Below are 27,219 nucleotides of genomic sequence, written 5' to 3'. Positions count from 1 at the left end.
CCGCCTTTTGTCTTTCATTCTACATCATAGTTGCATCACCCCTGAGACTCCGCACCCAGTGTGAACGAACTGGTTGTGCTCCCCTAAATCTGCCTCTGCAGTTCCTTGGAGGAAATGGGGCCCCTTTCAGATTTGCAAGAGCAGTGTTATTTCTTGTCCTTTAATGCTGCCAGTATCAGGGTATGTTCAAACCCATGTGAATATGGTAAGGGGCTGGCAGATGTTTGGGAATGGATATATGTTTCTCTTTGAATTTCTGTGGTAAAGCGTTCTTACAGCATTCATCCCTTGGTCATTATCTTCATGAATGTCTGAAAGTGTTGCGAATGCAAGCAAGGTGGAAGGAAATTGGCATGTTTAGCTTTGGGGAAAAGATGGACCTGTGTGGACATTGACAACCCAGACTTTTCCCAAGGGGTGATCTAGATACGTTGATGTATAATCTACTGATCTGTGATGCATTTTGTACTTGTTTATGAATGTAAACTTGTTGTTGATCTTACGCTGCTCACTGCTATGGTATTTTGTTTTCTTCGTGTTGGTGGGACAATACGTTTTGCAAATAAACCGTTTTCAAAAATCTAAAAACTATCAAAGCAGAGTCTGTGCCAAGTACCAATGGGTCACAATGAAAACATAGGTTGGATATACATTTTCTAATTTTAGGAAAGGCTGAACGGTATAGTAGGAGCCTGTCCATATGGTTCTTTTAGTGTGTTAGATGAGCCATTTGAAGAGGCCTTGGTTGCCATTTTGCTTGAAGTGAGGTAGTCATGATTGTAATTTGTTGGTCTGAATGCCAGTGAAAAACTTCTGAAAGTATCTTGAATGATGCTATGTTGACATGTGATATAGTTTTATGGCAAAATGCTCAAACCAAAATTACCCCTGCAATAATGTCAGTCCACTTCTTGGCATACCAGAAAATTGGCTCCGAATTACGTTGAGAGCGACTGAATCTCCCGTTCTGCAGCTTTTAAAGAGGCAACAAAATGATTACCTGTCAAAAAATGGGGTTTAAATCTGGGGAGCCTTCACAGAGACCATCAAGCTTCATCCCAAAGTGCCAATTCTGTGAAGTTCACTTCTGTGACTATTTTTCAACTCTAGTTTTATTTTTGGACTTCTGAGAATATTTTAATAGGCAACAAAAAGAAAAAGCAATTCACTACTTTCAGGAACTTTTTGCCCCTCTAAAAACCTTTCTGGTAATTTTATACTCAGAAATCCAAGAAGTTTCTTCTACAACATTTAATGATAAAATTTACAACACAGTATATAGCTCATTTTTTTAACCATCCCACTTTTGCGTGAATCGGAACATTTCGGAGGTGTTGCAGTGAGTGCACTGAACCTTTTAAAATCTCTGATTCAAAACACATCGAGAAGAACCATCTTCTCATCTCCCCAGTGGCGTAGCGTGGGTTGTCAGCACCCGGGGCAAGGCAAGTAATTTGTGCCTCCTAACTCGTGGATTTGCGCCCCCTAAACCTAACCCCCAGAAGTTGCGCCCGGTGCGGCCGGGCCCCCCTTAACCCCCCATGCTACGCCACTGCATCTCCCTCTCTGCTGGAGATCCAACAGCTGCAATGAAAATTCTTGTCAGATTTGCTGACACCTTTATTATATCGTGACATTTCCCCCCCGCAAGTAAAACAAACACCACACTCTAAGGTAGAAGTATACCTTATATACATTGAAAGTATACCTTGTATACATTGAAAGTGTATACATTGTATACATTGAAAGTGAATACAGTATAATTTTCATCTTTATCTTTTAGAGATGTAAAATCTTAACATGCTGAGTCTGACTTGAAATATGGATGGTTTATGTGCATATTTACCTCCACCACCCAAGCTAGGGGGGGGGGCGCTGTGTTGACACAGTGCTGTGAGGAGAGCCCTCAAATGGACATTTTTCCTTAAAGAGGGTGGCCTTTAAAAAGCCCCTTTCAGTAAAAAACAAACGTGAGATACAAAATGGGAGGCTAGAAAAAGAACTAATTAATGGTAATAGCGCCCGGGCAATAAAAGTGCAACCATGGTTATACATATTCAGGGCTGGATTTAGATTTGATGAGGCCCTAAGCTACTGAAGGTAATGGGGCCCTTTATATGTCCAGCTGTCCTTTGTCAACAACAAATTGCCGCTGTTTTTTGTGTTGAATATATGCTATATGGTACTTTATAGACCTAATAGGTATCTAAAGCCATTTGCACATGTTGCTGTATGTAGGTTTTATTTTATTTGTTTTTGATCTTATATTTTGGAAATGTACATCCACTGGTTTTTTCCTTTAAAAAGTTTTTGGGCCCCCAAAAGAGTGGGACCCTAAGCTAAGGCTTGTTTAGCTTATAGGTAAATCCGGCACTGGATTCCTTAGCAGTTAAGACTCACTGACTGAACTCGGCGAAAAAGCGCTTTGGGGGATTGCAGCCTTAAAAAGGGGGCGCGAGCCATATCAAGGCGGCAGCAGCAGCAGCAGACCTGGGCTGCTTCGCTTGCAAAAGCGCTATCCCTCCAAAGCGGGACACAAAACCGCCGCCGTGAGAGCGCGCGCGTCCAACCCTCTTCGGGCGCTGCAATAGCGGAGCCCAAAGTCAGCAGCAGCAGCAGCAGCAGCTCCCGGGCTCCCCTCAGCGGCGGCGTCGGGCCGCCCACCCAAGCCATCCCGAGTCAGGCTCTTGTCTCTCCGCTCTGCCTCCTCTGCTTGGCGGCTGCCGGGAGGCCGGGGGAAGAAAAGAGAGATGCGTTTGATGATGTAATCGCCAGTCAGTGAGCGGTGAAATTTAACACCGAGCCGCGGTGGGGAGGATTCGCTTTGCTCTGGGGTTGGCTGCTCGCTCTGCTCTGCTCCGCAGCCAGAGGCAGAGTCTCCTTTTCAGCTCCGGATGCCTGCGCTGTTGCCATTAGAAGCTGCAGAGAGAGCAATTTAAAAAGTTTGGGGGGTTTTTTTTGCCTGCGCGTTGCAGAGCTCCCCCCCTTCTTTTTTTGCCAGTCTGGACCTTTGCTGCAGCTGTCCCCCCCCCCTTCCGTTGGCCAAGACCTCGTGCAAAAAGCCACCCCGCCGAAGCCCCTCACGCCAACCACCACGCGACACCCAAACAACAGCGCCCGGGCGGCCGCCGGCGAGGCACGCGCGAGGCGCCCCCTCTCGCGCCTTTGCCGAGCTGGCGCTTCCCCGCCATGCGGAGCGAGACCCGCTAGGGCGACCTTCGCGCAAGCAGCAGCAGCAGCAGCTCCTCTCTGGGCGGAGCGGAGCCGAGGAGCGGCGTCGGCGTTTCATGGACAGTACCTGAAGCCCCTGGCTGTGAGGAAGCGCTTGAGGAGGAGAGGGGGCGCCCCGAGGAGAAGAAGAAGACAGCCGCCTTCTGTTTTCGGTTAGAACTTCGCTGCCCGGACAAATGCATACAAATGCCTTTAGGAGCTCAAAGGACAAGGAGTGGAAGCATCTCTCCCACCGCGAAAACGTGAGTTTCAGGCAGGGGGGAGCGGGGGGGGCGGCCGCTTGTCAACGCGGTGGCCGAGCTGCGGGTCCCGGCTGTTGCAGCGACGAGGGGTTGGGGGGGGGTGCCTGCTTATGATGGGGGGGGGGTGTGGACAGAGGAACCAAGTCCCCCCCCATGAAATATTTTGAGGGCCCTCCCCCCAAAGTTGATGGCCATTGGCATGGCCATTCACACGGTGTGCGTGCGCCCTGACTTGCGATGATTGTGCGGGGCGGGGCTTCATTTTATTCAAGTTGGCACGAAGGAGTTGACAATGGTCAACAGCAAGATGCTCGTTTGTTGGAAGATCTCCGTTCTCCTTGCCCGGCGAGGCTGTTTCTGGACTTGATGTTTTAAAGCCCTCGTGGGGGGAGGCGGTTGGCGCGTTTCCCATTCCTGGAAGGAACAGGATGCCGGGACTCCCAGGTTTCCCCCAGCTGTCCCTGGGAGTTACCAGGTCCGCTCATCTGCAAGGAGACTCTAGCTTTCTTGGTTGACCTTTTCCCTCGTTAAACCAGAAGGAAACAGGGATATTTTTTTGCATTTTTTATAAAAAAAAAATCAATTCTGTTTTATTTCTAGCACCAGATGGGCTGGCCTGAGTTGGGAAGCAGTTGATTGATTAATGATGAACTGGCAAGTATGTTTGGGTTTGCTGAGAGTAGACTTAGGGAGGAAGCATCTCTTTTAACCAGAGATGTCTCTGGTTGCCCTAACCACAGCATTCTTCTCCACAGTTTGCCAGCTCTCCTGAATAGTCTGCAAGGACATACCAGCTCTGCAGAGAAGCAGCTCCCAGAATTAATATTATTCCTGTTGGAACTGGGGACAGACTTGTGTGTGTGGATTCCAGCTCCACAACCAAGGTCGAAAAGCCACCCCCCTCCCACTCAACATCTACCACTCTGGCAAGACCTTGCTTACATTGATCCTGTGAACCATTAGATTAGCAGATCTGTCCCAGTCACTACAATGGAGCATAATGATTGTCCCCTGATTTCTGAACATTGATGCTCCCTAGAGCCAACACATGAATTTTTAAAAAGAAAAATCTATTTATCTTTGGACTTTCTACCTACCTAGGAGCAAAAAATTGCCCTTCCTCCCCAGTCTGATGAGGAAGGGCCTATCAGGGTATAAGGACAGCATGTAACCCATGTGGGGAGGCTGCACATCCCTGTGCATGTGTGAGATGTTCATGGTATGAGACATAATGAGGGTGAAGTTGTGCCTTTCTGTCCATCCTCCCTGGAAGGGCACAGTTCATGTGTGTTATTTTTAGAGAAGGAGCCATTTGGGTTCCAAGCAGATTTGGCTGCCTTCTAGGAGGGAGCTGTTGCAAAGACTTAAGAAAGAAACAAAACCCTTGTTTTAAACCAATCATTATTTTTATTTTTTTACTGGTGATCTGGGGCTATTTAAAGTTCCTGCGTTCATGAAGCATGACAGAAAAGCACTTGCTTTCCCATCTGTGCAGCCCGGTTTTGGGAAGGAAGCAAAAGGGCACCCAAGATGACTGTTATTGGGAGAGGAAGGAGAGGTTTGGAGAAGGGTTGCTTGTTTGTACATGTGTGTGAGAGAGAGGGAAAGAGAGGAGGGGGCAGGGAGGCAGCTGACTGGAAAACCTCTCTCCCACCCACCCTCTTTTGCTCAATTCACAGGCAAGTGCTGCATTGAGAGGTCAGGTTGCCAAAACTTAGCTTCAATCCGCTTCCCTAGTTCATCTTTAGTAATAATCTTTCTCTTTCCCTGAAGGCAACAGGAGCAAAGAGGCATTTGTTGTTACTTGTGATGGATAGGACTACTTAGTTAGGTTTGACTTACAGGCATGAGAAATCAAGGTGATCTTCCTGGATGCAGTTTGATTTGCCCTGGGCTTTTGCTCATTTTCTGCTTAGAAAATCAACAGGCTCTGCCAAGCAGCCAATTCTTTTAATTTAATACAGCAGAGTCTCTTGGGGCAGCTCTCTGTAAACAAATCCCTTGGCGTGCGAGGTAGTCTTTCCACGGAAGAGCTGGAGAGCAATTTGCTTTGTTGAGATTTGCAAGGCTGACTCCTTTTGTTTTATGCTTCGCTAGTCTGAATTTATTCTTCATCAGATGTGTCTGCTCTTTAAGGCCCAGTTCTCATTGAGGTAGTTAAACATGGATCTGGAGAGGAGCACTTCAAATGATTGAATGTCCTTTCAACCAGAAAAATAAAAAATTATGGGAGCAATAATTTTAGCGAAGAGCTCTGGCAATCATTCCATAAGCATAAGCATTTCAGCCCAAATAAGTACCTGCCCCTTAGGGACGCGGGTGGCGCTGTGGGTTAAACCATAGAGCCTAGGACTTGCCGATCAGAAGGTTGGCGGTTCGAATCCCCGCAACGGGGTGAGCTCTGGTTGCTCGGTCCCTGCTCCTGCCAACCTAGCAGTTCGAAAGCACGTTAAAGTGCAAGTAGATAAATAGGTACCGCTCTGACGAGAAGGTAAACTGCGTTACCGTGCGCTGCTCTGGTTCGCCAGAAGCGGCTTAGTCATGCTGGCCACATGACCCAGAAGCTGTCTGCGGACAAATGCTGGCTCCCTTGGCCAATAAAGCGAGATGAGCGCCACAACCCCAGAGTCGGTCATGACTGGACCTAATAATGGTCAGGTGTCCCTTTACCTTTACCTTTAGACTTACGTGGGGCTTAGTCATGCGGCCACATGACCTGGAAGCTGTACGCTGACTCCCTTGGCCAATAAACCGAGATGAGCGCCGCAACCCCAGGGTTGGTCACGACTGGACCTAATGGTCAGGGGTCCCTTTACCTTTACCTGAGTACCTGCCCCTTAGGATCTAGATGTCTAATTTTCTACGAGCCAGTCTTCCAAAATGAACTTTAGATTGAATACTTGACTAGCCTAACCCGGTGTTAGGCTAAGAGATGGTGACTGGCCCATGGTCACCCAAAGAGCTTCATGGCTGAGTGCAGAATCAAATCTTGGTCTCCCAAGTCATAGTCCCACACTCTAACCATTATGCCACACTGGCTCATTGCCTGCAGATAGTGCATGGGCCCAGCAGATGATGGTTATGATAGGATTTGGATGCAGTCTTATCCCACAAAGGCTAGTGACAGCAGGGCAGGGATTTCAGATGATGAGTAAATGCGAGGGGATCGTGTTAGCCCCAGCTGATGCACGTGCAGGGCGCAGGTTCAGCTGCCATGAGAGGGAGCCCTACATGTGTATGCATGTATGTATGTATGTATGTATGCACGTAGGGCTCCTCTGCCTGAGAGAGGGGTTCCCTGGTCGGTCAGTATCCTGCATGTATGGAGCAACATCAGTATGCACTTAGATCTTGTTCTCATGGCCATGTGGGGGTCTGTCTGAACCCTCCCAAGGTTTTGGGAGAAAACCTTGGACTCAGCTATACAGCTGCAAATATAATGTTTTAAGTGTGTTTTAGGTGCATTATACAAATGGGACACCAGATGGCGCTGATGAGCTAACGACAAATTCCACAGGTTTTTAAGAATGGTTATTTAAAAAAACATTTGCACAGTGTTTTTTATATGTGTGTTGTTTCAGCCCTTGTGAATTTCACCAATGATGGTAAAATTTACCCCCACTTAAGAAAACCTGTATGTATCCACACAATACAGGAGGGATAGCTAACATGGTGCCCTCCAGATGTTTTGGTCTACAACTGCCATTATCCCTGACCTTTGACCTTGCTGCCTGAGGCTGATGGGAATTGTAGCCCAAAACACCTAGAGGGCACAACGTTGGCTAACCCTGTATAAGTGCTTGTCAGGGCCGGCCTTACCGTTAGGGAGTTGGACAGCCATCCGGGGCAGCAACAGTCCTTGGCAGATCCTTCTGCACCTCTAGCTGTTCTGCTACATGGCTTTGTCTGGGCTCCCTAAGCTGGTCTGCTGCCCCAGATGTGGTGGTGGAGCTGTCCTGTCACTAGTGTTGAAGTAAGATTCAGCTGCTAATTTATTTGGCTTCTGCATGTGGAACTAGAAAGAGTTGCTATCTTGTCTTTTGCCTCAGGTCACAAAATGTTTCTGTCCTGATGGTTGTGATTAATGGATGCTTCCAGATAGGTCTTTATTATGGGATGGGAGCTCATCATGCTTACCTTTTTTCTATAACATCAACATAACATCATTGGCGTCAAAATGCCAACCCCTACTTTTCCTTTAAGGGACGCGGGTGGCGCTGTGGGTTAAACCATAGAGCCTAGGACTTGCCGATCAGAAGGTCGGTGGGTCGAATCCCCGCAACAGGGTGAGCTCCCGTTGTTCGGTCCCAGCTCCTGCCAACCCAGCAGTTCGAAAGCACATCAAAGAGCAAGTAGATAAATAGGTACCGCTCCGGTGGGAAGGTAAACGGCGTTTCCGTGCGCTGTTCTGGTTCGCCACATGACCGGAAGCTGTACGCCGGCTCCCTCGGCCAATAAAGTGAGATGAGTGCCGCAACCCCAGAGTCGGTCAAGACTGGACCTAATGGTCAGGGGTCCCTTTACCTTTACCTCACTTTGCCCTTATTTAATCTGGATTTAACATTTCTGGGGGAAAGCTGATTGGTTAACAAAAAAGCTTTTGCCATTGACCTGCTTGTGATATCTGTCCAACTTTTTGCAGTATTAAGCTTCCATCTGGAAACACCCCCAGATCTATGGGGCAGGGTGTATTGTCAGCAGATACCAAGAAAATCTGTTTCTCACGCTTTCTGCAGCATATATTGCCAGCCCTGAGAATTACTGAAGCATTTGGTCATGTAAATGACTGTTTACGTTTTTGGCAGTGGCTAAAAATATTGGCACTGCTATAAAAATAGTAAAATACTGTTTATGTTATAACTTTCTATATGCAGGATGTTGTTTAGATAGTAACAGTCCTAAAACCTAGGAGCCATTGTGGACTGAAGACTGAATATATGAATGCGATGGCTGCAGCCAAAAAAAAATGGCAAAGCAGTAAGCCGCTGCAATTTGCATGCATTTAACTTGTGCACATTCAGCTTTAGGCACTTGGCCCCCCAAAATGGGGGGGGGGATTAAAAGGCGGCAAGGTATTATGGAAAATGAATGTGGCAATCCACGCCCCCCCCCCCCCGTGAACCCAGTGAGTTTTGACTATACAGTGGTACCTCGGGTTACATACACTTCAGGTTACAGACTCCACTAACCCAGAAATAGTACCTCGGGTTAAGAACTTTGCTTCAGGATGAGAACAGAAATCGTGAGGTGGTGGCAGCGGGAGGCCCCATTAACTAAAGTGGTACCTCAGGTTAAGAACAGTTTCAGGTTAAGAACGGACCTCCAGTTCTTAACCCGAGGTACCACTGTACATGATTTTGGCTTTAGGTGCAATCCCTGGAACGTAACCCCGACATAAGTTGCTGGCCTACTGTACTGTTTTGGGTTACATTAACAAATGCATTATTTAAAAAACAAAACAAGAGCTAACAGAAACGTGGGTAATTGGTGGCTTGGGAGCTCTCAAAGTCTTCCATCACACTGCCAATACTGGACCCACCCCACTGCAGTGCAAGCTGAGAGCTTTACAACAAAACAAAAGAAGCAATCTCCTTGCCTTGTGAATAACATAGCTCTATGTGAGGAGTGAGGGTGTTAAAAAATCATTGACTTATGCTTAGCTTGTGCAGGAGTGAGTCAATGAGTAAAACCATCTCAGCAAGCACTAGCTCAGTTTCTACTTTTTGTTCCCATGTCATCCTCTTAGGACGGGGTGGCGCTGTGACGGGGTGAGCTCCTGTTGCTCGGTCCCAGCTCCTGCCCACCTAGCAGTTCGAAAGCACGTCCAAGTGCAAGTAGATAAATAGGTACCACTCCGGCGGGAAGGTAAACAGCGTTTCTGTGAGCTGCTCTGATTCACCAGAAGCGGCTTAGTCATGCTGGCCACATGACCCGGAAGCTGTACGCCAGCTCCCTCGGCCAATAAAGCGAGATGAGCACCACAACCCCAGAGTCAGCCCCGACTGGACCTAATGGTCAGGGGTCCCTTTACCCTTTCCTTTACATCCTCTAAGTAAGGTGCACATATGCTAAGCCCCTGGCTTAGGGTCATAATAGGGAGCATGCAGTCACAGCCTGCAGCCATTAAAGGCATCAGGGTCTGGACAGCCTGCTTCAGACACCTGCTTATCCTTTCCCGTCCCATGTCCTATGTCGGGTTTCCACATGCAACACATACTGCTAGCCATCTGCTAAATGCTCATGGCAGAAGCTCTTCATTGCTCCTTCTGACTTGCTACCTGTCTTCTGAGCACCTTGTTCCTGCCAGAATGAGCACTGTTTCATGATGGCAGGAGATCACAGAGGTGCAGCAATGGAAGGTAGAGATTTTTATTTATTTTTTACCAGGAGCATGGAGAAAGCCAGGAGTAGGCTCTCTTGTCTGCATATTTATTAGGGGGAGGGGGTCTCCTGCCTTATAGAGTCACAAAGAGGCAACATACGACTCAGTTCTCATCCAGGGGCTTTTTCCTATATACATCTATCATCTAAGTTGACACCATGCAGTTCAGTATCTCATAACTTGCAGCTGAAATGTGCAAACTACCTCCATTATATATATAAAAAAAGAGGTGGCTTTTTGAAATTTGCTATCTTTCTATGGTCTTTGATCCATGATTATTGTTTCTTACATACAGTTTGTGATTTGATGTTGCAGTGATGACTGTGCATACACTTCTCAGAGCGAGTATGTTCATCCAGTGGCGTAGCCTGGGAGTGCCCACTGGTTGGCCCGAGTGCAAAATTTGTTAGGGGTGCAAAATTTCAGCTACACGCTTCCATCGCTGGGCTCTGTTAAAAACAGCTTCTCCATGCAAACCAGGAAGTGACCTCTCCAAACAATGGAACAACTTTTCTTAGCTCTGTGGCTGCGATCTCCTGGGTGACGTGGATGCCGAAGGCAGTCGAATGTGCATACATACTCTGTCCGTTTCCCTCCCCCCTCTTTCCATGACCCAGGACACTGGCAACCCACACTACGCCCCTGTCCATCTGAGGGTTGAATGAACGCTATCAGTCACCTCAGAGTCATATCGTAAGTCCAAACAAAGAGTGATCGCATATAAAGCTTGGTTCGATAACGTTTCCATATAGCTTCATGAACATGGCATATGACCAACTACCGTTTGTGGCAGTGTTGCTTTTAGGTATTTAATTGAGAAATAATGTGGCTAGATGCACAAGAGGACAGGGCTTCTAAACTCCTAGTAGCTGAATTCCCTTTTTCTGCGTGACTATTAATGGCGCAGGAGCCTTACCTATTTTCACATCTAGTTGCCCCGATGAGAAAGCATTTGGAAATCACAGTGAATTGGCAGCACAGTACTAGAAAAGGTTGGGTTTGATATCCTACTTTATCACTACCCTAAGGAGTCTCAAAGCAGCTAACAATCTTCTTTTCCCTTCCTCCCCCACAACAAACACTCTGTGAGGTGAGTGAGGCTGAGAGACTTCAGAGAAGTGTGACTGGCCCAAGGTCACCCAGCAGCTGCATGTGGAGGAGCGGGGATGCAAACCCAGTTCACCAGATTACGAGTCAACCGCTCTTAACCACTCCACCACATTACTATGTATGTTTGCTCTAAGCAAGTTGTGCTGTATTCATTTGGGCTTGTTTCCAAATGCCATTGCAGCCATATTGTGCCAGCTTGTTCATGCTTACTCAGAAATAGGTTCCATCCACTGTGTTCACTGGAGCTTTCTCTCAAGTAACTGAGAACATAGGAAGAGCCCTGCTGAATCAGAGCAGCATCCCGTTCTCACAGTGGCCAACCAGGTACCTAAGGGAAGCCAAAAGGCAGGACATGAGTGCAACATCACTCCTCCTACTTCTGCATCCTAGTGACTGAATTGCAGCCTTGTTTTACCTGCATTCTTGTTTTCTAGTTTTAGCATTTAGGCTAAAGCATTTTAAAGCGCATATCTGCAGCAATAACCGATTAAAACCAAAACCCAGGCTCTTAGGTTGCTAGCAAAAAACTATGTGCTACCCAGGAGGGTTTCCAGGGCTGCATACTACCCACCTGTGTTTTGCATATGAATGTCGACAGCTAACCGGGGGGGGGGGGGAGAATAAGAGCCTGTATGGAATATTAGGGAAATGCTCTCTACAACTTTTCCAGCCAATTCCGGGGGGAAATATTAAGAGTTTATCACTTTAAGCAAAAACGCAAAGAGGCTAAACTGTAAATGGATATGAAGTGAAAGATGAAGTGAGTATCCTTTCCTATACAATCTTGCTTCAAATTGCATTCCCCTCCCCCTGTGCTTTAGAGCCCGATGGAAAAAAAATGTTCTGTAGGTAGTGGGGTTTGAGCAACTGCTCACTACTTAAGTAGCTGTGATGGGATTTGCTCGTCATTTGTCTTTCTGCGTACATCTTTCTCCAGAGACCCTCTGATAGTTTCCTGGCTGGTTTTGGGGCCTTGCAAATTGGGTCCAGATGAGGAAAAGATTTTGAAGTTGGTGTGTTTGTGTGTTTGTGTGTGTGTGGTGGTGGTGCTGGTGGGGAGAGGAATAATCACAAGCGTGTTTATAGGAACTGTGAAAGAAATGGCCAGGATGAAGTTTGGCTTTTGGGTAAGTGGGTGAGGTGGGCTACAGCTTCTGAGAGGCTGCAAACAATTTGCAGATTCCAGGCAGGGAAACCATGAAGCCAAGTTTGTGAAAGGTTAATCTGGACCACCCTAAGCATATTATCCCATTGTTGATGTGTGGTCATCATCCCCTGCTTCCCAGTTTTTTTCTGGGCTCAGTTAAAAGTGCTTGTCTTGATCTTGAAGATTTAAAGATCCTGAGATCTTAGTGTCTAAGTCTGGTCTAAACTAGGACCACTTTCCACGCATGGATATGGCCATCAGATGAAATTATCTCTGAAATTACCTTCTGAGATCAGGTGGCAGACTATCAGACAAATCTGCACAGATATAAGACTATAGAAAATGAAGGAACTGTTTTGCAATGTGTCACAGTAATTGTGTTCAAGTTTCATTCAAGCTATCAACATGAAAGGGACTTGGACTTATTTTTTCCCTTCTCTTCATTCCCAACTTACAACTGTGGAAAAAGAAATAATACATGTATTCATGGGAAGAGATCAGTTTTCTAAATTGATTCACCTTCTGCAGCTTAAGGAATGGATTGCCAATCTTTAGAAATCCCTGAACTGGCTACTTTTTGTTTGTGGTTTCTTGTAAGTTCTACCTCTGTTCTTTATATTAGGCAGAAAAAACTGCAGACCTTGAACATCTATTTACCTATCTTTCTTTATTCTAGAGTTGAGTAACTCATGGCCAAGTGAATTTTCAGAAACCTTACGAGGGATAGATAGATAGATATAGATATAGAAAATCAATTTTTTTCTGATAAAGATAACTCTGACAACAGGAAACAGATCAATATATCAGTTACAATAGGACATTAGGATTTTGTGGGGTTTGTTTATCAGATCTCTTTGATTGGTTTATTTTGTAATGCAAAATGTAGCATTACTAATATTCAATCATTCTTAAATCTGGCATGGGCTTTTGGAATTGTTTGATTTAGACTGCCAAGCAAAGTATGAGTTATTAACCAGGACTGAATCTTAATTACAGGGTAATCAGTATTATACTTGTTTGTTTTTAAGAGGCACATTTTAGCGGGTGCCGTTGCCAATTTTGAAGTACTGTACCAGATTTCATAATTTCCTTACTGTAGCCTTGTTCTTCAGAAGTTCTGATGTTGCAGTCTATCATTATACAAGGATAATAATTTTTCCTTCCCTGCCGTATCTTGATGACTTATTTTTTAATAGCTGCTTCTCCACTGGCCCACCTTCTTTATTTCCCAAAAAATACGTTGATTAGCTGCTGACCCTGGGTTTTATTCTAAATCACGTGCCGTTTATTAATATTTCACCTAGTAAGGACAAGCAAAGTTCATATAACAGTTTGCAAGAGAGAAGCAAAGGATTCTGGGAGTTGAGTCAAGCATCCTGTCAGGCTAACACAGCCTTCTCCAGCCAGAGCCCCACAGATTGGCCAACAGACACCAGTTGCCATTTGAGAAGGAAGAAAAGAGTGAAGGAGGCAGGCAAAAGCAACATCAGTCTGCTTCCGTCAGACTGGTTTTCAGGTATAAAACATTCTCATTATATTCAGTTTTGGAAGGCTCAGAAATATACCTATCTAGTGCCATTTTTAGCATAAAATGAACAGTTCCTTTTCTTCCTGTTTTCTGAATTGAGAATTGGCCGCTGAGCATAAAATATCATTTTCAGTGTTGCTTTCTCTCCTGGATTTTAGTAGGACGACTTTTGCAGCCAAAAGAGAAGGAGCTACACACTTGGTGCTGCACAGTTTCTTTCTTTTCTTTTTTTAAAAAAACCTTTTAATGTTGACTAGAGACAAAACAATGTCGAAGGAAACATTATTCAGAGCCTATGCCTTGGTAATTTGTAAAAAAAGTTCCCTCTGAAGTATAACATCTGCAGCAGGTGTGTTTTCTCATATCAGATGTCAAAGGGAAACCAGACAGAATGAAGTCAGCTGGAGCAGCCTCTCAGGAAGAACTTGTATAGTAAAAGTGAATTATTTACAGTACAAGAATGGTTTTTTTAATATTTCAGGTTGCCAACAGTTTTTCGGAAAGTTTTTTTTTTTTAAAGCTGTGTGAGAAATAGAAAGGTGAACTTGCATTAGCAGCGATAACTAGCAGAGCCCTCAACTTGAAAAATTTGCTAATACTTCTTGTATTTAGACAGAGGTGGTGGTGGTGACTATTGTGTAGAAGCAAACAACAAAACGTTTTCTGGGGAAGCCTCAAATTGTTATTTGTTTAGGGTAAACACTTATAAAATTATGTTGGGAAAAGATTAGAAGGTGAATCTGGCCTTGGCATGGAAAGACCCTGTTTGAATGGAATGCTAAACTATGGTTTATTGCAGAGTGGCTAACCTGTGGCCCTCCAGGTTGCTGCCAGACTCCCAAATGCAATCAGCCCAAGCTGTGAACAGGAATGATGGGAGTTGTAGTCCAGCAACATCTGCAGGGCCACAGCCTAGCCACTTGTCATTCAGAATTACGCACACATGTCAGCAGGAGCTTCACTCATAGACTGCTCCTCTTTTCAAGATTGGACACTTCTGTTTTTGCTTGTTGTTACTTTAAAATGTGATTTCTTCAAGCTAGCCGCTATCAAGTTGTTGTTTATGATCCAGACTTGTTCTCAAACTGAAGTTTCAAGTAACCAGAGTTTCCCAGGTTTGGCTGCAACAAGGAACTGTTGTTAGCTTCACAGTGGAAGCAGATACTTCCTGTCTCCCCACCTTCTTGGGAGTGGGGAGGGAAAATTATCATGCAAGCCCATGCCTCGTGCATTTAATGCATTTGAACCTAACCATCTGCACTCTTGCTGCTGTTAAAGATGTAGGGGCAAAGCCAGTTTTTATTCAGAATGGAAGCAAAGATAATTGCAAAACGCAAAATATGTGCAGCCTGATTTCATGCAGATTTAGGTAGGTAAGTATAGTTTTCAGTCAACTATTTTTCTCTTCACTCAGGGCTGATTCATGTATTACATTTCACCTTCCTTGACTACTAACACTAGTATAAGATGCAGAATAGCCTCTCTTATGAACAGCTGGATGCATTTTTGTTTGATGTCAATTTCACTCCCCCTCACAGGTGTTCATTTTTGGAGAGTGCATTTCTTTCACTCAAGTCAGTCTGAAAGACAAATAATACGAAATTAATAGTGACTTGGTCATGCAAAAATAACGTTGATACATATCTTAGGACAAGGGGATTAGAATCCTCACTGATTGAAAAATAACAGGATAGATAAATTCAGAGCCTGTTCACTATTCAGGTAACCATCTGCGCAGGCAATAGCTACAGGAATTTTTTTACTCTGTAGACCTTTTGTTCATGGATTTTTATGGGACATAAGCCCTCGTCTGAAATGCCTCCCCCACTGCCTGCTTCACTCCCAACATTATTATCCTTGCTGGCTCCACCCCTTGACTTCTATAGGATTGGTGTGAGGTGTGAACAAGGAGCTTATTTACATTATACCTGAAGGTCCTTTATACCTGAAGGAGCGTTCTCCACCCCTATCATCCAGCCCAGACACTGAGGTCCAACGCCGAGGGCCTTCTGGCGGTTCCCTCACTACGAGAAGTGAGGTTACAGGGAACCAGGTAGAGGGCCTTCTCGGTAGTGGCACCTGCCCTTGGAATGGCCTCCCAGCAGATGCCAAGGCAATAAACAACTATTTTACTTTTAAAAGACAACTGAAGGCAGCCCTGTTTAGGGAAGTTTTTAATGTTTAATGCTGTATTGTTTTTAATATTCAGTTGGAAGCTGGGGAAACCCAGCCAGATGGGCAGGGTATAAATTATTATTATTATTATTATTATTATACAGCTGTTGTTGTTATTTATTAATTTGATTTATATACTGCCTTTCATGCAAAAATCCTAGGGCGGTGTACAACATTAAGAACATGTTTTACAGAGCATCAAGAATAAAAACCTAATAATATAAACCATAACAGACAAAGTAAATAACAAATTAATCATCACAACAGTACCTCCCCTTCTGCAAGACCCAGAGCAAACGGGGGGTGGGGGGCTGGATTCTGCCTTGGAGCACATTGCTGTCTTAAAAACGCAGCTCGCTGTTCTTTTTCTCCATTTGGATCAAAATCAGTTTGACGGGGGCGGGTGGTGGTAGTGGAGACAGTTGAAAAGGCAGCATTCCCAAGGATAGTGCCAGACTGTGGTTGGCACCCAGTGGGTGCAGAGTCAAGGGGCTCTTGGGAAGGGTCCACAGCAACATGGAGCAAATGGGTCAGTGCGCCTGGCTGTTAACTGGAAGGTTGGTGGTTCAAGCCCACCCATGGATGGCTGTAGGCAAAAGATTCCTGCATTGCAGAGGGTTGGACTAGATCAGTGTTTCTCAACCTGTGGTTCCCCAGATGTTGGACTACAACTCCCATCATGCCTAGCCAGCATGACCGGTGGTCAGGGATGATGGGAGTTGTAGTCCAACAACATCTGGGGAACCACAGGTTGAGAACCGAACCTCGGGTACCTTCCAATTCTACAATCCTATCATTCTATGAAATGCTTTGTGTGTAGCAGACCATGTGTGTTCATTATAGTTTGCATTGTACTTTCCATGGTATCAGTTGCCTTGGGTGATGTTAATCGACCAGGCTGGAAAATGGTCAGGGTATTTTGCCTTGCTGATGCTCATCCACACAGAACATAGCATAAGCAAGTGCTGGTCTCTTTCTCCTCCTTCTTGGATCATTATATGTAAGTGTTTGCACATCTAGCTGCCACCATCTTCTTCCTTATAGGAGCATTAAAAGAATAATAATTCTATGAAGGGATAGGGTAAATTAAGGTTTTGAAATGAAAATATAATAATAATGATTTGTTGACTTAAGGGCTGTCACACAGAAGAGGGCAAAGACTTGTTCTCTGCACCTATAGGGGTCAGGGATAAACCCGATGGCATCAAGTGACTGGAGAATAGCTGTCAGATGCTGATGGTGGTTGCTCGTGAGTAACCAGACAGGAATCCGACCTATCTTTTACAGGTTTTATTGTGCAAACTATTTACAGTGTAGATCTACAAAGTTCATGTCCGTCTTAGTTACTTGCAGAATCCGGGAGTGGCCCCTTCCGGCTTCTCCCCCAACATAAGAACTTTGGCACCCCAAGCCTCCTCCTCCCCTCCTTGCATTTCACCCCTCTGTACAAGCTGGGCGACGGAAGTGGCGTGCATCCCTCCTGGCCAACCTGGCGAGGTGAGGTGCTGGGGCTCTCAGCAGCATCCTCAAGCCCTTTCCTCTCTTGGCTGGCCCCTTCCCTCTCTTCTCCACTGGAGGTGTGGCTTTTCCCACTGCTGAAAGAGGAACTGCTCCTCAGGAGTTTTGGAGGCCCCCCCCCGTATCCCAACAGCCCCCCTGCTTCCCTCCCCTGTTCTGATGGCAGTCCGCTGACAATAGATTTCAGTTGAACATTAGAGGAAACCTGTTTCCAATCCAGTGGAACCAATTACGTCAATGGGTGGTGGTCTCTCCCTCACTGGAGGCCTTCAATCAGAGGCCAGACACCCATCTATTGGGGATACTCTAATATTGGATTTCTAGAAGGTGGACTAATGGCCTTTTCGACCCCTTCTACCTCTGACTCTTTGGCTAAACGTTAACATTTTGCGTAACACAAACACTAATGCATATCACAGCTGGGGTCCCCAATGTCCTCAGACAAACACCTTCTTTGGCATCCACTAAGGCCTCTGTCCCTGACAATTTTATACTGTATATCTCTTTAAAGAGATTGAAGGTTAGGGGGCTTATTTGTTTATGGTGCTTACTGCTTTACCATTATGGTTCGTCTTGCGGTGCCACCTAGGTCTTTTGCCTTTTATCTGAGTGGAATTCTGAGCTTCGCCCATGTTTCTTCTATGAAATGGGCATTGTGTGACACTCAGAACTGTTTCTTAGATTTCCAAATGTGTCCCGGGCCCAAAAAGATTGGGGGCCCTTGTATTTAATGGTATGATGGCTGCGGGATTGAAAAAAGCCCTGACACAGTGTGTAACTATGGATATATAGCACACAACCTCACAATTCTGCTGTTCACTGTGCTTGTTCCAAATGAGGAATTCCAAAGAGAAGAAATATAAGAATAAAAGATGCAGGTGGTGACGGATAAAATGATACCTGTGAGAGTGGGGACAGCCAGGAATGGTGGTGGAGACGTAACATGTTTACCCATCAATAAACCAACATGTGGTCTTCTGGCAAAACTGGATACTGACCTGGAAAAGCCTAAAAGAATCTGAGAATTGGGTGGTGAATAAATTGTTTCATACCTAAGGATTGTGCATCACTTATTAGGGATAAAACACATATTTTTCTGTGTGTTTAACTTGATATTATTTTCTTTTTTCTTTTAGGAAAACCCTCCTCCTTTTTTTCGCAACATGTATAGCTGTGGGTGCTACACAAATACGAGAAGAAGGTGAGACATGTTCCTGATTTTATTATAGAATATTTGAATGATTTTCCTTTAAAAGAGAGAGAGAAAAAAAATATATATGAAGGATTCTGGTAGTAATGACGTGAAATTCAGTTTTTCAAAGGCCTCTAATGCCAGATAGTTACAATAGGAGCAAAAGTTTAAAGAAACCAGTTTAGGAAGGCTGACCTTTTCAAAAATACTCAGATTTTCTGTCTGTGAAATTGCTTACATATTTAGGCAGACTCCTTGTAAAAAGGAAGTTTTGTACATTGTAAAGGCTTTGATTGTGACTTCATTGCACGTGGGTGTTTTTGGGGGTGGCAAACCGAAGCCGGATTACCTTTGCACTTCTTGGGACTCTCCAAAACAAACTAGTTCACATAATAAGTACTTAGTCTGAACTTGCATTTTTAAGGCCAAAAAAGTAAACTTGCTTTTTTGGCTTATTCTCTCCACCCACAAATTTTCAGACGCAGCTGTTGGCTAAAAAGCAACTGATTGTGCTTTTGTTGTTGTTTGTGTTTATTCAGAGGACTAATGAATGGGACAGATGGCTGGGCACTTGTTCTAACATCTGAAGTTAGCATCTGTATCTATTTTAGCAGCAGTTAAAACCTGTGCTGGGGTTGTCATCTTTGAAACAAATGAGCTGGTTTGCATGGAACACTAAGCCCAGGACGGCGAACCTGTGACCATCCAGATGTTCATGAATTCCAACTTGCATCAGCCCTAGTCAGCAGGGACAATGGGTTGGAATTATGGGACTTGTAATCTAGCAACCTCTGGAGGACCACAGGTTCCCCAAATCTGTACTAAGCCAAGCTGTAATTTTGTTTGAATGTTTGAGTGTAAGACTTCTAGGAATGAGGATTGTGGCTGCTGCATTCCTCCTCTAGTCTAGCTGCAGCTGCCCTGTCATGGTTTGTCTCATCATGTTGTCTGAACCCAGACTCATGGTTTGTCTCACTCCAGATAAGCCACAAGAAGTAACACATGTTTATTTGGAGGAAACAAACAATGGCTTCATTCAACAGCAGGACTCAGAGGAGGAGAAAAGTGGCTGCAGTCTCCTCTCTCTCAGAGCTTACAAATTTGCACTATCCTAGTTTGACTTAGTGTATCATCCAAATCAGCTCACTGTGAGGCTTCTGCTATTTTATGGTAGCTACTCAGGTAATAGTCACATGATGAAATATGAAGAATTTTAGAGGTGATCGAGAAAGACTCAAGTTCGCATGATAAAACTGTTCCTGGACTGTACACAATTGGTCTTCTAGTAGTTTTGTTGTATGGAGGACAAACATAGAGAGCCAGTGTCGTGTAATGGTTAAGAGCGGTAGACTCGTAATCTGGTGAACCGGGTTCGCGTCTCTGCTCCTCCACATGCAGCTGCTGGGTGACCTTGGGCTAGTCACACTTCTCTGAAGTCTCTCAGCCCCACTCACCTCACAGAGTGTTTGTTGTGGGGGAGGAAGGGAAAGGAGAATGTTAGCCGCTTTGAGACTCCTTCGGGTAGTGATAAAGCGGGATATCAAATCCAAACGCTTCAAGCATCCTGCTCACTGAAAAGTTTCATGTCAGGGAGACACAACAACTAAGCTAGAACCTTTCTCCCTGACGGTTAGCTTTCTACATTTAGGAAGTTCCTTTCCCCCAACCATCCCTACCAATCTCATTTCTGTTTGTGCCATAGCTTCTGGATTTTAAACTTGAGGACAGGGACTGTCTTGTTGATGTCTTGAAGCTGCTCTGGGAGACTATTCAACTACAAATTTTGTCATCATTTTTTGCAGCTTGGCAGCTCCAGGTTTTTTAAGTCAGGGCATGTAAGCCAGGTAGTTGGTTTTGGCTATTCACACTCTTGAATTTATCACACTCACCTGTGTTGTTCAAAGCATTATTGCTTACCTCAAGCCCTTTAGATGTGATGGGCTGAAAACCTGTTCTGTCATTTGGCATCTGGATCTCTTAGGTTATTTAGAATAGAAAACTTTCAAAATACAGGGAAAACTGGAGACATGTGGCACATATAGGGAGAAAAAGAGTTTGATGGCTTCCCTGGCTGTGCTTCCTTGACAATGCACGGGGTGTTTGAGGGATAAGATGCAGCCCTCTTACCCTTATCCCCCTATGATTTAGGGGAATGATTAATGGGAGTCTGCAGGCAAGCATAGAAGAAAGTCTCTCCTGGACTTGAAACAAGCCATTTTCAAGATGACAAATCATAAATATATGTTGCAAGGAGATTGCCTGTCCTTTGATTTCTTTCTTCTTTTTTTAAATTTAGAGAGTAAATGAAATCAGATGCCGACATCTGTGTGCGGGAAGGAATAACTGATCATTAATGGGGGGCGGGGGGGGGGGAGAATGGCCGCTGGAATGAGGAGAAAGCAAGTGGATTACATGTGCTCCAAAAGAATGCATTCTGTTAAGTGTCTTTGAACACTGTTATATTTAGAAGGAGCTTTTGAGCAGTGCGGATGACGTGGTTATAGCTTTCTGCACATTTGCCTCAGGCTCAAAGGCCTGCCCGAAGCAACAGTGTGGGTCGTTGCTTTGAGGTGATCACCCTCACATCCCAAAGCTTGCTTGCGCATTCATAGCTGGCCACATGGAGGAATAATCTGCTTTCTGCATTTGCGGGATCGAAACACTGTGCTCTTAATCAGAAACATACCTGTAGTGGGGTGTATGGGGTGTTAGGGGACGGGTAGTACCTCTGGTGGGGGGCACATCATGCTCCTTCTGGGGTAGTTTGCCCACCTTTGGTCCCCATCCTGCACTCAGCTCCCACCTTTGTTTCAGAGAAACACCTTCCACCTTCATAGAGGCTTATATCATAATTCTTCAGAAAACCTCTGTTTGACTCCACTGCTGATCTCAAAGTGATGTGAGGTGGAGAAAAATCTGTTTCATAAGTCCATCAATAACAATGAATAGATGCCAGTTGCAAATAAATGCTAGGCTAGCTGGTAAGTTTGATAGTTTTTAGCTTTGTAGACTAAATGCAAGTAAAAATAAACATGGTAGATCAGGCCATCAGAAAATTTTCCTGTGCAGGTTACCCTAATTTGTATATGAAAATTTTCTGGAAACATTTTCTGGGGGACGGGACGGGGGACCCTGTATAAATGTATTCCTGACTCTTTTGAAAATCACATTTTCAGTTTAAAACTTAAATTTAACCATATGTAATTGTTTACGTAATAATTTTAATTCTTTTGTTTATTATGTATTATGTTTTTGGTTTACCTTATTATTATTATTTTTTGTAAACTGCCCTCTGACTAGTTGTGGTGCAGAGTAGTATGAACAGATCTTAGTAAGTATCCTAGTCAATATCTTTATTGGATTTAAAATTGGTTTTTATGTACGTAATTGGGTTTTTAAAAAATAGATAAAAGGAAATGCAGTTGTTTAATATCATGTTGTGAAATCACTTTGAGAGTCATAATAGGTGATTCAAAAATGAAATACTGTACAACAAAATGTTGCAGCATGGGACACTCTTTCTCATGATGCCAGCCAGCTACTAACCAACAATGTCCCTTTTTTGCACTTATTTTTGCAAAGTTTGGTCCCCTCATCCCAACACGTTTCTCATTCTGTTTAGTCTTGAATCCTGTCAGCACTTACTAGTGCAATTTGCTACTTGGAATAGGGAGAGATTGGTATGTTAAATTTAGCATTTATTAGGGTTACCCACACCCCATAGAGCGGAAAATACCATATCAGACTTGGAACAAAACTTCTACTGTGCCCCAGAAAAACCCAATCTATGCTTGATTTGGCCTCCGTAAAACAAAACAAAAACAATTAAAAAAAACAACACAAAAATAAATTGCAGCTAAGCCATGATCATGCATGGAAGATTTTGGCCTTCAACTTATAACATTGATTTCTCACTGTACCATGACCAAGTCTACAATTACTGCAGATTAGACTATAGCTTAAATAAATGAATTGTTTTGCAGCTGGACATCCAAAAGAGTTGGCAGATGTGTAACCCCACCCCCACCCCCACACCAAATGATAGGACTTCCTGTGCCTCAGGCCATGCCGGCTGCTTGCCATTTGTAAACTTGGCACCATTGTGCACTCCCTAACATGGCTAGAACCGCTGCAAGGTGTGTAACTAATTTTCAAGATGTATAGCACAGTCAAACGTATGCATTCTGTGCCAATTTTTAAAAACCTTTCCAGAAATGTCTTCGATATTTGTGTGCATATGTGCACATTTTTGCTGGAACCGGAGCCAAGATGTGTCTGCTCTTAACATTTGCTAGTAATATCTTTGGTAAACAGAGGGAAGGCAGGTTGGGAAATGAAACCTAATTTCTTGGTAAAGTCTGTGGAAATCCTTATGTTTCAAGGACTCTCTTGACTTAGCTTTGGCTTCGACTTGCTTTCATGCTGACAGAGACTTGACCGTTCATCAGCACTTTAATCCTGAGGTAACATCCTGCTGTTCTCAGAACTCAAAGAGGAATTGATCATGTAAAAACCCTTCCTGCTTTGATACTATGAGATGGCCTAGCAGCTTTTAGGATTAGGCGCCACGTGTACGAGAATGCGATGCCATTTTGGGGACTTAAACACAGAGCTGCTACCCTGCTAACATTAGTCCAAGCAACATTTAATATGTCAGGTCCAAACTAGTTGTGAGAATGGCAGGTCCATGTGTCAGAAGCAGGTGGCCATTTCTTTCCTATGAACTAGGTTGGAGATAGAAGATGTCAAGCACAAGATCAGTGAGCAAGAGGTGAGGGAGCTGGATTAGAGTTAGAAGTGACCCCCCCCCCCAAGGGCTATCTAGTCCAATCCCCTGCAATGTAGGAATCTCAACTAAAGCATGACAGATGGCCATTCACCCCTTTAGCTTTTCGGTTTGTTCAAACATGGAGTACAAACTCATACAGGGTTGCTATAGAAATAAAGTTCTCTGATAAGAACCTACTGGGCATGAGAGAGAAAATTTTCTTCCTGAGGTTTTTCTTTTGGGGGGTGAGAGGGTGTACCTTATTTTTTTTGTGGTGGTGAGAAATCTTACATCGCTTCACAGCTTCTCATTCGGTGTCAGTGAAAGAAACTATGATGCATATTTTGTGGAATTCTTAATGCAGTACAGTGGTACCTTGGGTTACATAAGCTTCAGGTTACATACGCTTCAGGTTACAGACTCCGCTAACCCAGAAATAGTGCTTCAGGTTAAGAACTTTGCTTCAGGATAAGAACAGAAATTGGGCTCCGGTGGCGCGGCGGCAGCAGGAGGCCCCATTAGCTAAAGTGCTGCTTCAGGTTAAGAACAGTTTCAGGTTAAGAACGGACCTCCGGAATGAATTAAGTACTATTAACCCGAGGTACCGCTGTATTGAAATCTGTCTTTAGTACTAAAAATATTGTTGAGAACATCCTAGAGAAAAAGTTAGTAAGAGGTGGTTTGAAATTACGTATGGCATAGAGAACCATAGAACTCATTGGCATCTAAGGAAGCGCAAGGTTGGAAGATTTAGGACAGTCAAAATGAAGTACATATTCACACAGTGCTTAGTTGTAGTAAGAAATGGGCTCCCACCGGGGGCAATTATGGCCACCAATTTAGATGGTTTTAAAAGAGGATTAGACAAATTCTTGGAGGACAAGATTATCAATAGTTACCAGACACAATGGCTATACTCTGCCTTCACACTCAGAGACGGCATGCTTCTTAATAGTAGTTGCTGGAACCCACAGGAGCAAGGAGTGCAGTTGTGCTCACATCCTGCTTGTGAGCTCTCCACGGGCATCTGGTTGGCTGCTGTGAGCCCAAGATGCTGGACTAGGTGGGCTGCCAGCCTGATCCGGCAAAGCCAGGCATCCCTAAACTGAGCCCTCCAGCTGTTTTTGGACTACAGTTCCCATCATCCCTGATCACTGGACCTGTTAGCTAGGGATGATGGGAGTTGTAGTCCTATAACAGCTGGAGGGCCGAATTTGGGGATGCCTGGTCAAAGTTATTTTTGCATTGTTGTTGTTGTTGTTTTCCTAGGGTTTAGAATCCAAAATTGCCTGTCAGTTTAATATTCACCAAATGCGGGCCTTTCTAGTTATGAAGTCAGATTACAAATGTTGTCGAAAGACCAACAGAATTCTGAAATTTTGAGGGTGGGTTACCCTGTTTAAAACAAAAACAGAATTGACTTAGATGAAATTTTAATGTTTGAAACTAGTCGGGAAGATCATTAAGTAGAATTGTTAGCCTTGTGCAAGGGTCATGGTTATGGTCAACCATGTGGAAATAACATATTGTGGTGGCATCCACAAAACCAGGAGAGATGCCTTCGTTATATGTATGAAATATTGTTATGAAAACTGTTAGGCATACATTATTCATATGAATTCATACCACACCTTTTGCCATTCTCTTATCCTGTGTTTGAGCTGGAAAACCCTCTCTTTGCTACTCACTTGGAACAAATGGCAATTCTGTTTGCTCCAATTCAGCTTTAAAGAGTGGGTTTTTGTGGCACTTCAAGTGTGGACCATGCCTGGAAAGTGTGGAGGAAAAGAAGGTGTGGATAAGCACAGAGTTAATATAAAGCATTTGAGTAAAATTAAGAATGACGTTGTCTCACCCCTTCCTTTCTCTTTCCTCCCCTAGGCATAGATATTCTTCATCATTTAGGCCTAAGTGGGCAAGCTCTTCATCAACCATCAACAGGGACTGCACAGCCTTTGTCACGTACTTCATTACCTCAGGGGGTTCACCTAAGTGCCTCAGGAGTTGTTTTGTCCACAAATGCAGCTATTGAGGTGCCTGTCTCTCAAGTGATAGCATCACACATAGGCTCCCAGTTCACCGTTTTGGTTACCTTGCGTTCTTACGCAGTAAACAATGCCTTTCTTTTCAGCGTTAGAAATAAAAATAGACTGCAGTTTGGTGTCCAGTTGCTCCCAAGGAAGATAATGGTGCATACTGGAGGGAAGCAGTCTGTATATTTTGATTACACTGTTCATGATGAGCAGTGGCACACATTTGCTATTGATGTTACGGAAAAAGCCGTGTCCCTGTATACTCAGTGTGGAAGAAAGCACTTCAGCAGGGAGACTGTTTCTAAAGTACAGCCGTTCGATTCGCAGAGTTTGTTTACTTTAGGAAGGATGAACTCCCATTCAGTCAACTTTGAAGGAATAATTTGTCAGCTGGACATTATCCCCTCTGCACAAGCCTTGGCAAACTATTGTAAATATGTGAAACAACAGTGTCGTCAAGCTGACACATACCGGTCTCAAACGATTCCTCCAGACACATCCCTTGGGATGCTGCCAAGCAAACAGTTGGATGAAGAAACCCAACCAGTTTCCATGCCATTGAGTACAAGGAAAGGAGAACCAAACCTTCGTAGCAGCAATGGTGCATCAGTCCACATGCCACCAGAACCCCTAGAGACAACCTCTCCCCTGACACCTCGTTTATTAGGAAATGGTACTGCATTGGAAATTATACCGGAACCAGATGACCAGGGAATTGTGAAAGCATCGAAAATTCCTCAGCAAGATGCCAGCAAAAAGAAAGATGGCTTCCAGGCTCTCACAAAATTGCCTCCAAACCTTACAGATAATGCCACGGATGATACAAGCAGGAAAATCTACCCCGATCTGCTATTTTCCATAAAGCAAACTAAAACCAAAACTGGCACATCAAAGCAGTATCCATACGAACCCGTGGAGCTGCAGCAAGTTTTAAACACAACATCATATAGAGCTGATTCCACACCTTTCGATAACCAGCTTGGTTCAAGGGACGAAGGGACATTTCCGATTGATGACACTTACAACGCAGAAACCAGTTATGAACTTGATATTGACGGTTATGATTACGACTATGAAGAATTGGAAAGGATGTTTGAACTCGAGAATCTGAGAGGGCCTAAAGGAGACCCCGGACCGCCGGTAAGTTGGCTTGTTTATGTTCCTTAATAAAATGCAGCGGGAGTTCGCAGGTTATACACCATAGTGACGCAACAAATTGACACATAGCGACTCAACAAATTGACGCAGGAATTCCCTGTGGTTTCATTTTGGTTCTTTAAGATGGAGGTATGAGAAATAATCTTGAACTTGTGGTCCCTGATAAAAGTAGGGTTTGTTGCTGTGGATGCAGAAAAAGCATGTTGAGGCAGAGAACTAAAATGAAGGTTAGAGGAAGAGGCTAGAACCTTTTCTCATTTATGACATTCTACTATTTGAATGCTAGAAGCCTTACGGGCAAAGCCAAATAAGACACTTACTTGGCACTGGGAATCTGCCAACTTAATCTTGATAATGTTGTTTAATCTATAACATAGTTTAATACGTGGAGGGTGCCTGCTCTAAGGGCTGGTTCATTACATTCTTAATGAAGTAACACCTATAATGAGGTTACTCCACTCTTCTTTGAGTAGTCTTTTCTTCTTCCAACTGATGAAGTTGCTTCATCCTAATGAAGTTGTCCCATTCAAGGAGGTGCAAGGAGCTGTCACTACAGGGAACAAGGGAGGAAAATAGGCAGGGAACCTTTTTTTGTTATTTTCTGTGGAAGATGAAAGTGCTGTTGTAAAGGTGAGTTTATAGTGGCAGCAGAATGTGCTTGCCCAAAGCTAGACGCAAGGTGAGAGCCGAAACAGGGCACAGAGACATGGTTGTCTAATTTGCCTGTAGTTGGTG

The 27,219-nt window shown here is 44.3% G+C and overlaps 1 protein-coding gene and 1 long non-coding RNA gene across 2 annotated transcripts in view; one reads left to right on the top strand and one right to left on the bottom strand.

Annotated features, from left to right (window-relative positions):
* Positions 1–1,232: 1,232 nt before the first annotated feature.
* On the bottom strand, positions 1,233–2,223 carry LOC309371663. Its single transcript, XR_014169246.1, has 3 exons — positions 1,733–2,223; positions 1,554–1,686; positions 1,233–1,398 (listed from the first exon to the last, which is right to left on the bottom strand). It is a non-coding gene; the product is annotated as an uncharacterized lncRNA (long non-coding RNA).
* Positions 2,224–2,912: 689 nt separating this feature from the next.
* COL24A1 (collagen type XXIV alpha 1 chain) overlaps positions 2,913–27,219 on the top strand; it is a 170,831-nt gene continuing 146,524 nt past the window's right edge. Inside the window, exons 1-3 of the mRNA XM_081914077.1 lie at positions 2,913–3,473; positions 18,470–18,534; positions 25,175–26,466. Of these exons, the coding sequence (XP_081770203.1) occupies positions 3,418–3,473; positions 18,470–18,534; positions 25,175–26,466 (1,413 nt within the window). The 5' untranslated portion in view covers positions 2,913–3,417. The remainder of the gene's footprint in view (positions 3,474–18,469; positions 18,535–25,174; positions 26,467–27,219) is intronic.

The sequence above is a fragment of the Podarcis melisellensis genome (assembly GCF_964234715.1).
Source record: "Podarcis melisellensis genome assembly, chromosome: 6".
Classification (NCBI taxonomy): domain Eukaryota; kingdom Metazoa; phylum Chordata; class Lepidosauria; order Squamata; family Lacertidae; genus Podarcis; species Podarcis melisellensis.
Note: the sequence above shows the minus strand (reverse complement) of the source record. Positions and strands in the feature narration are given on the sequence as shown.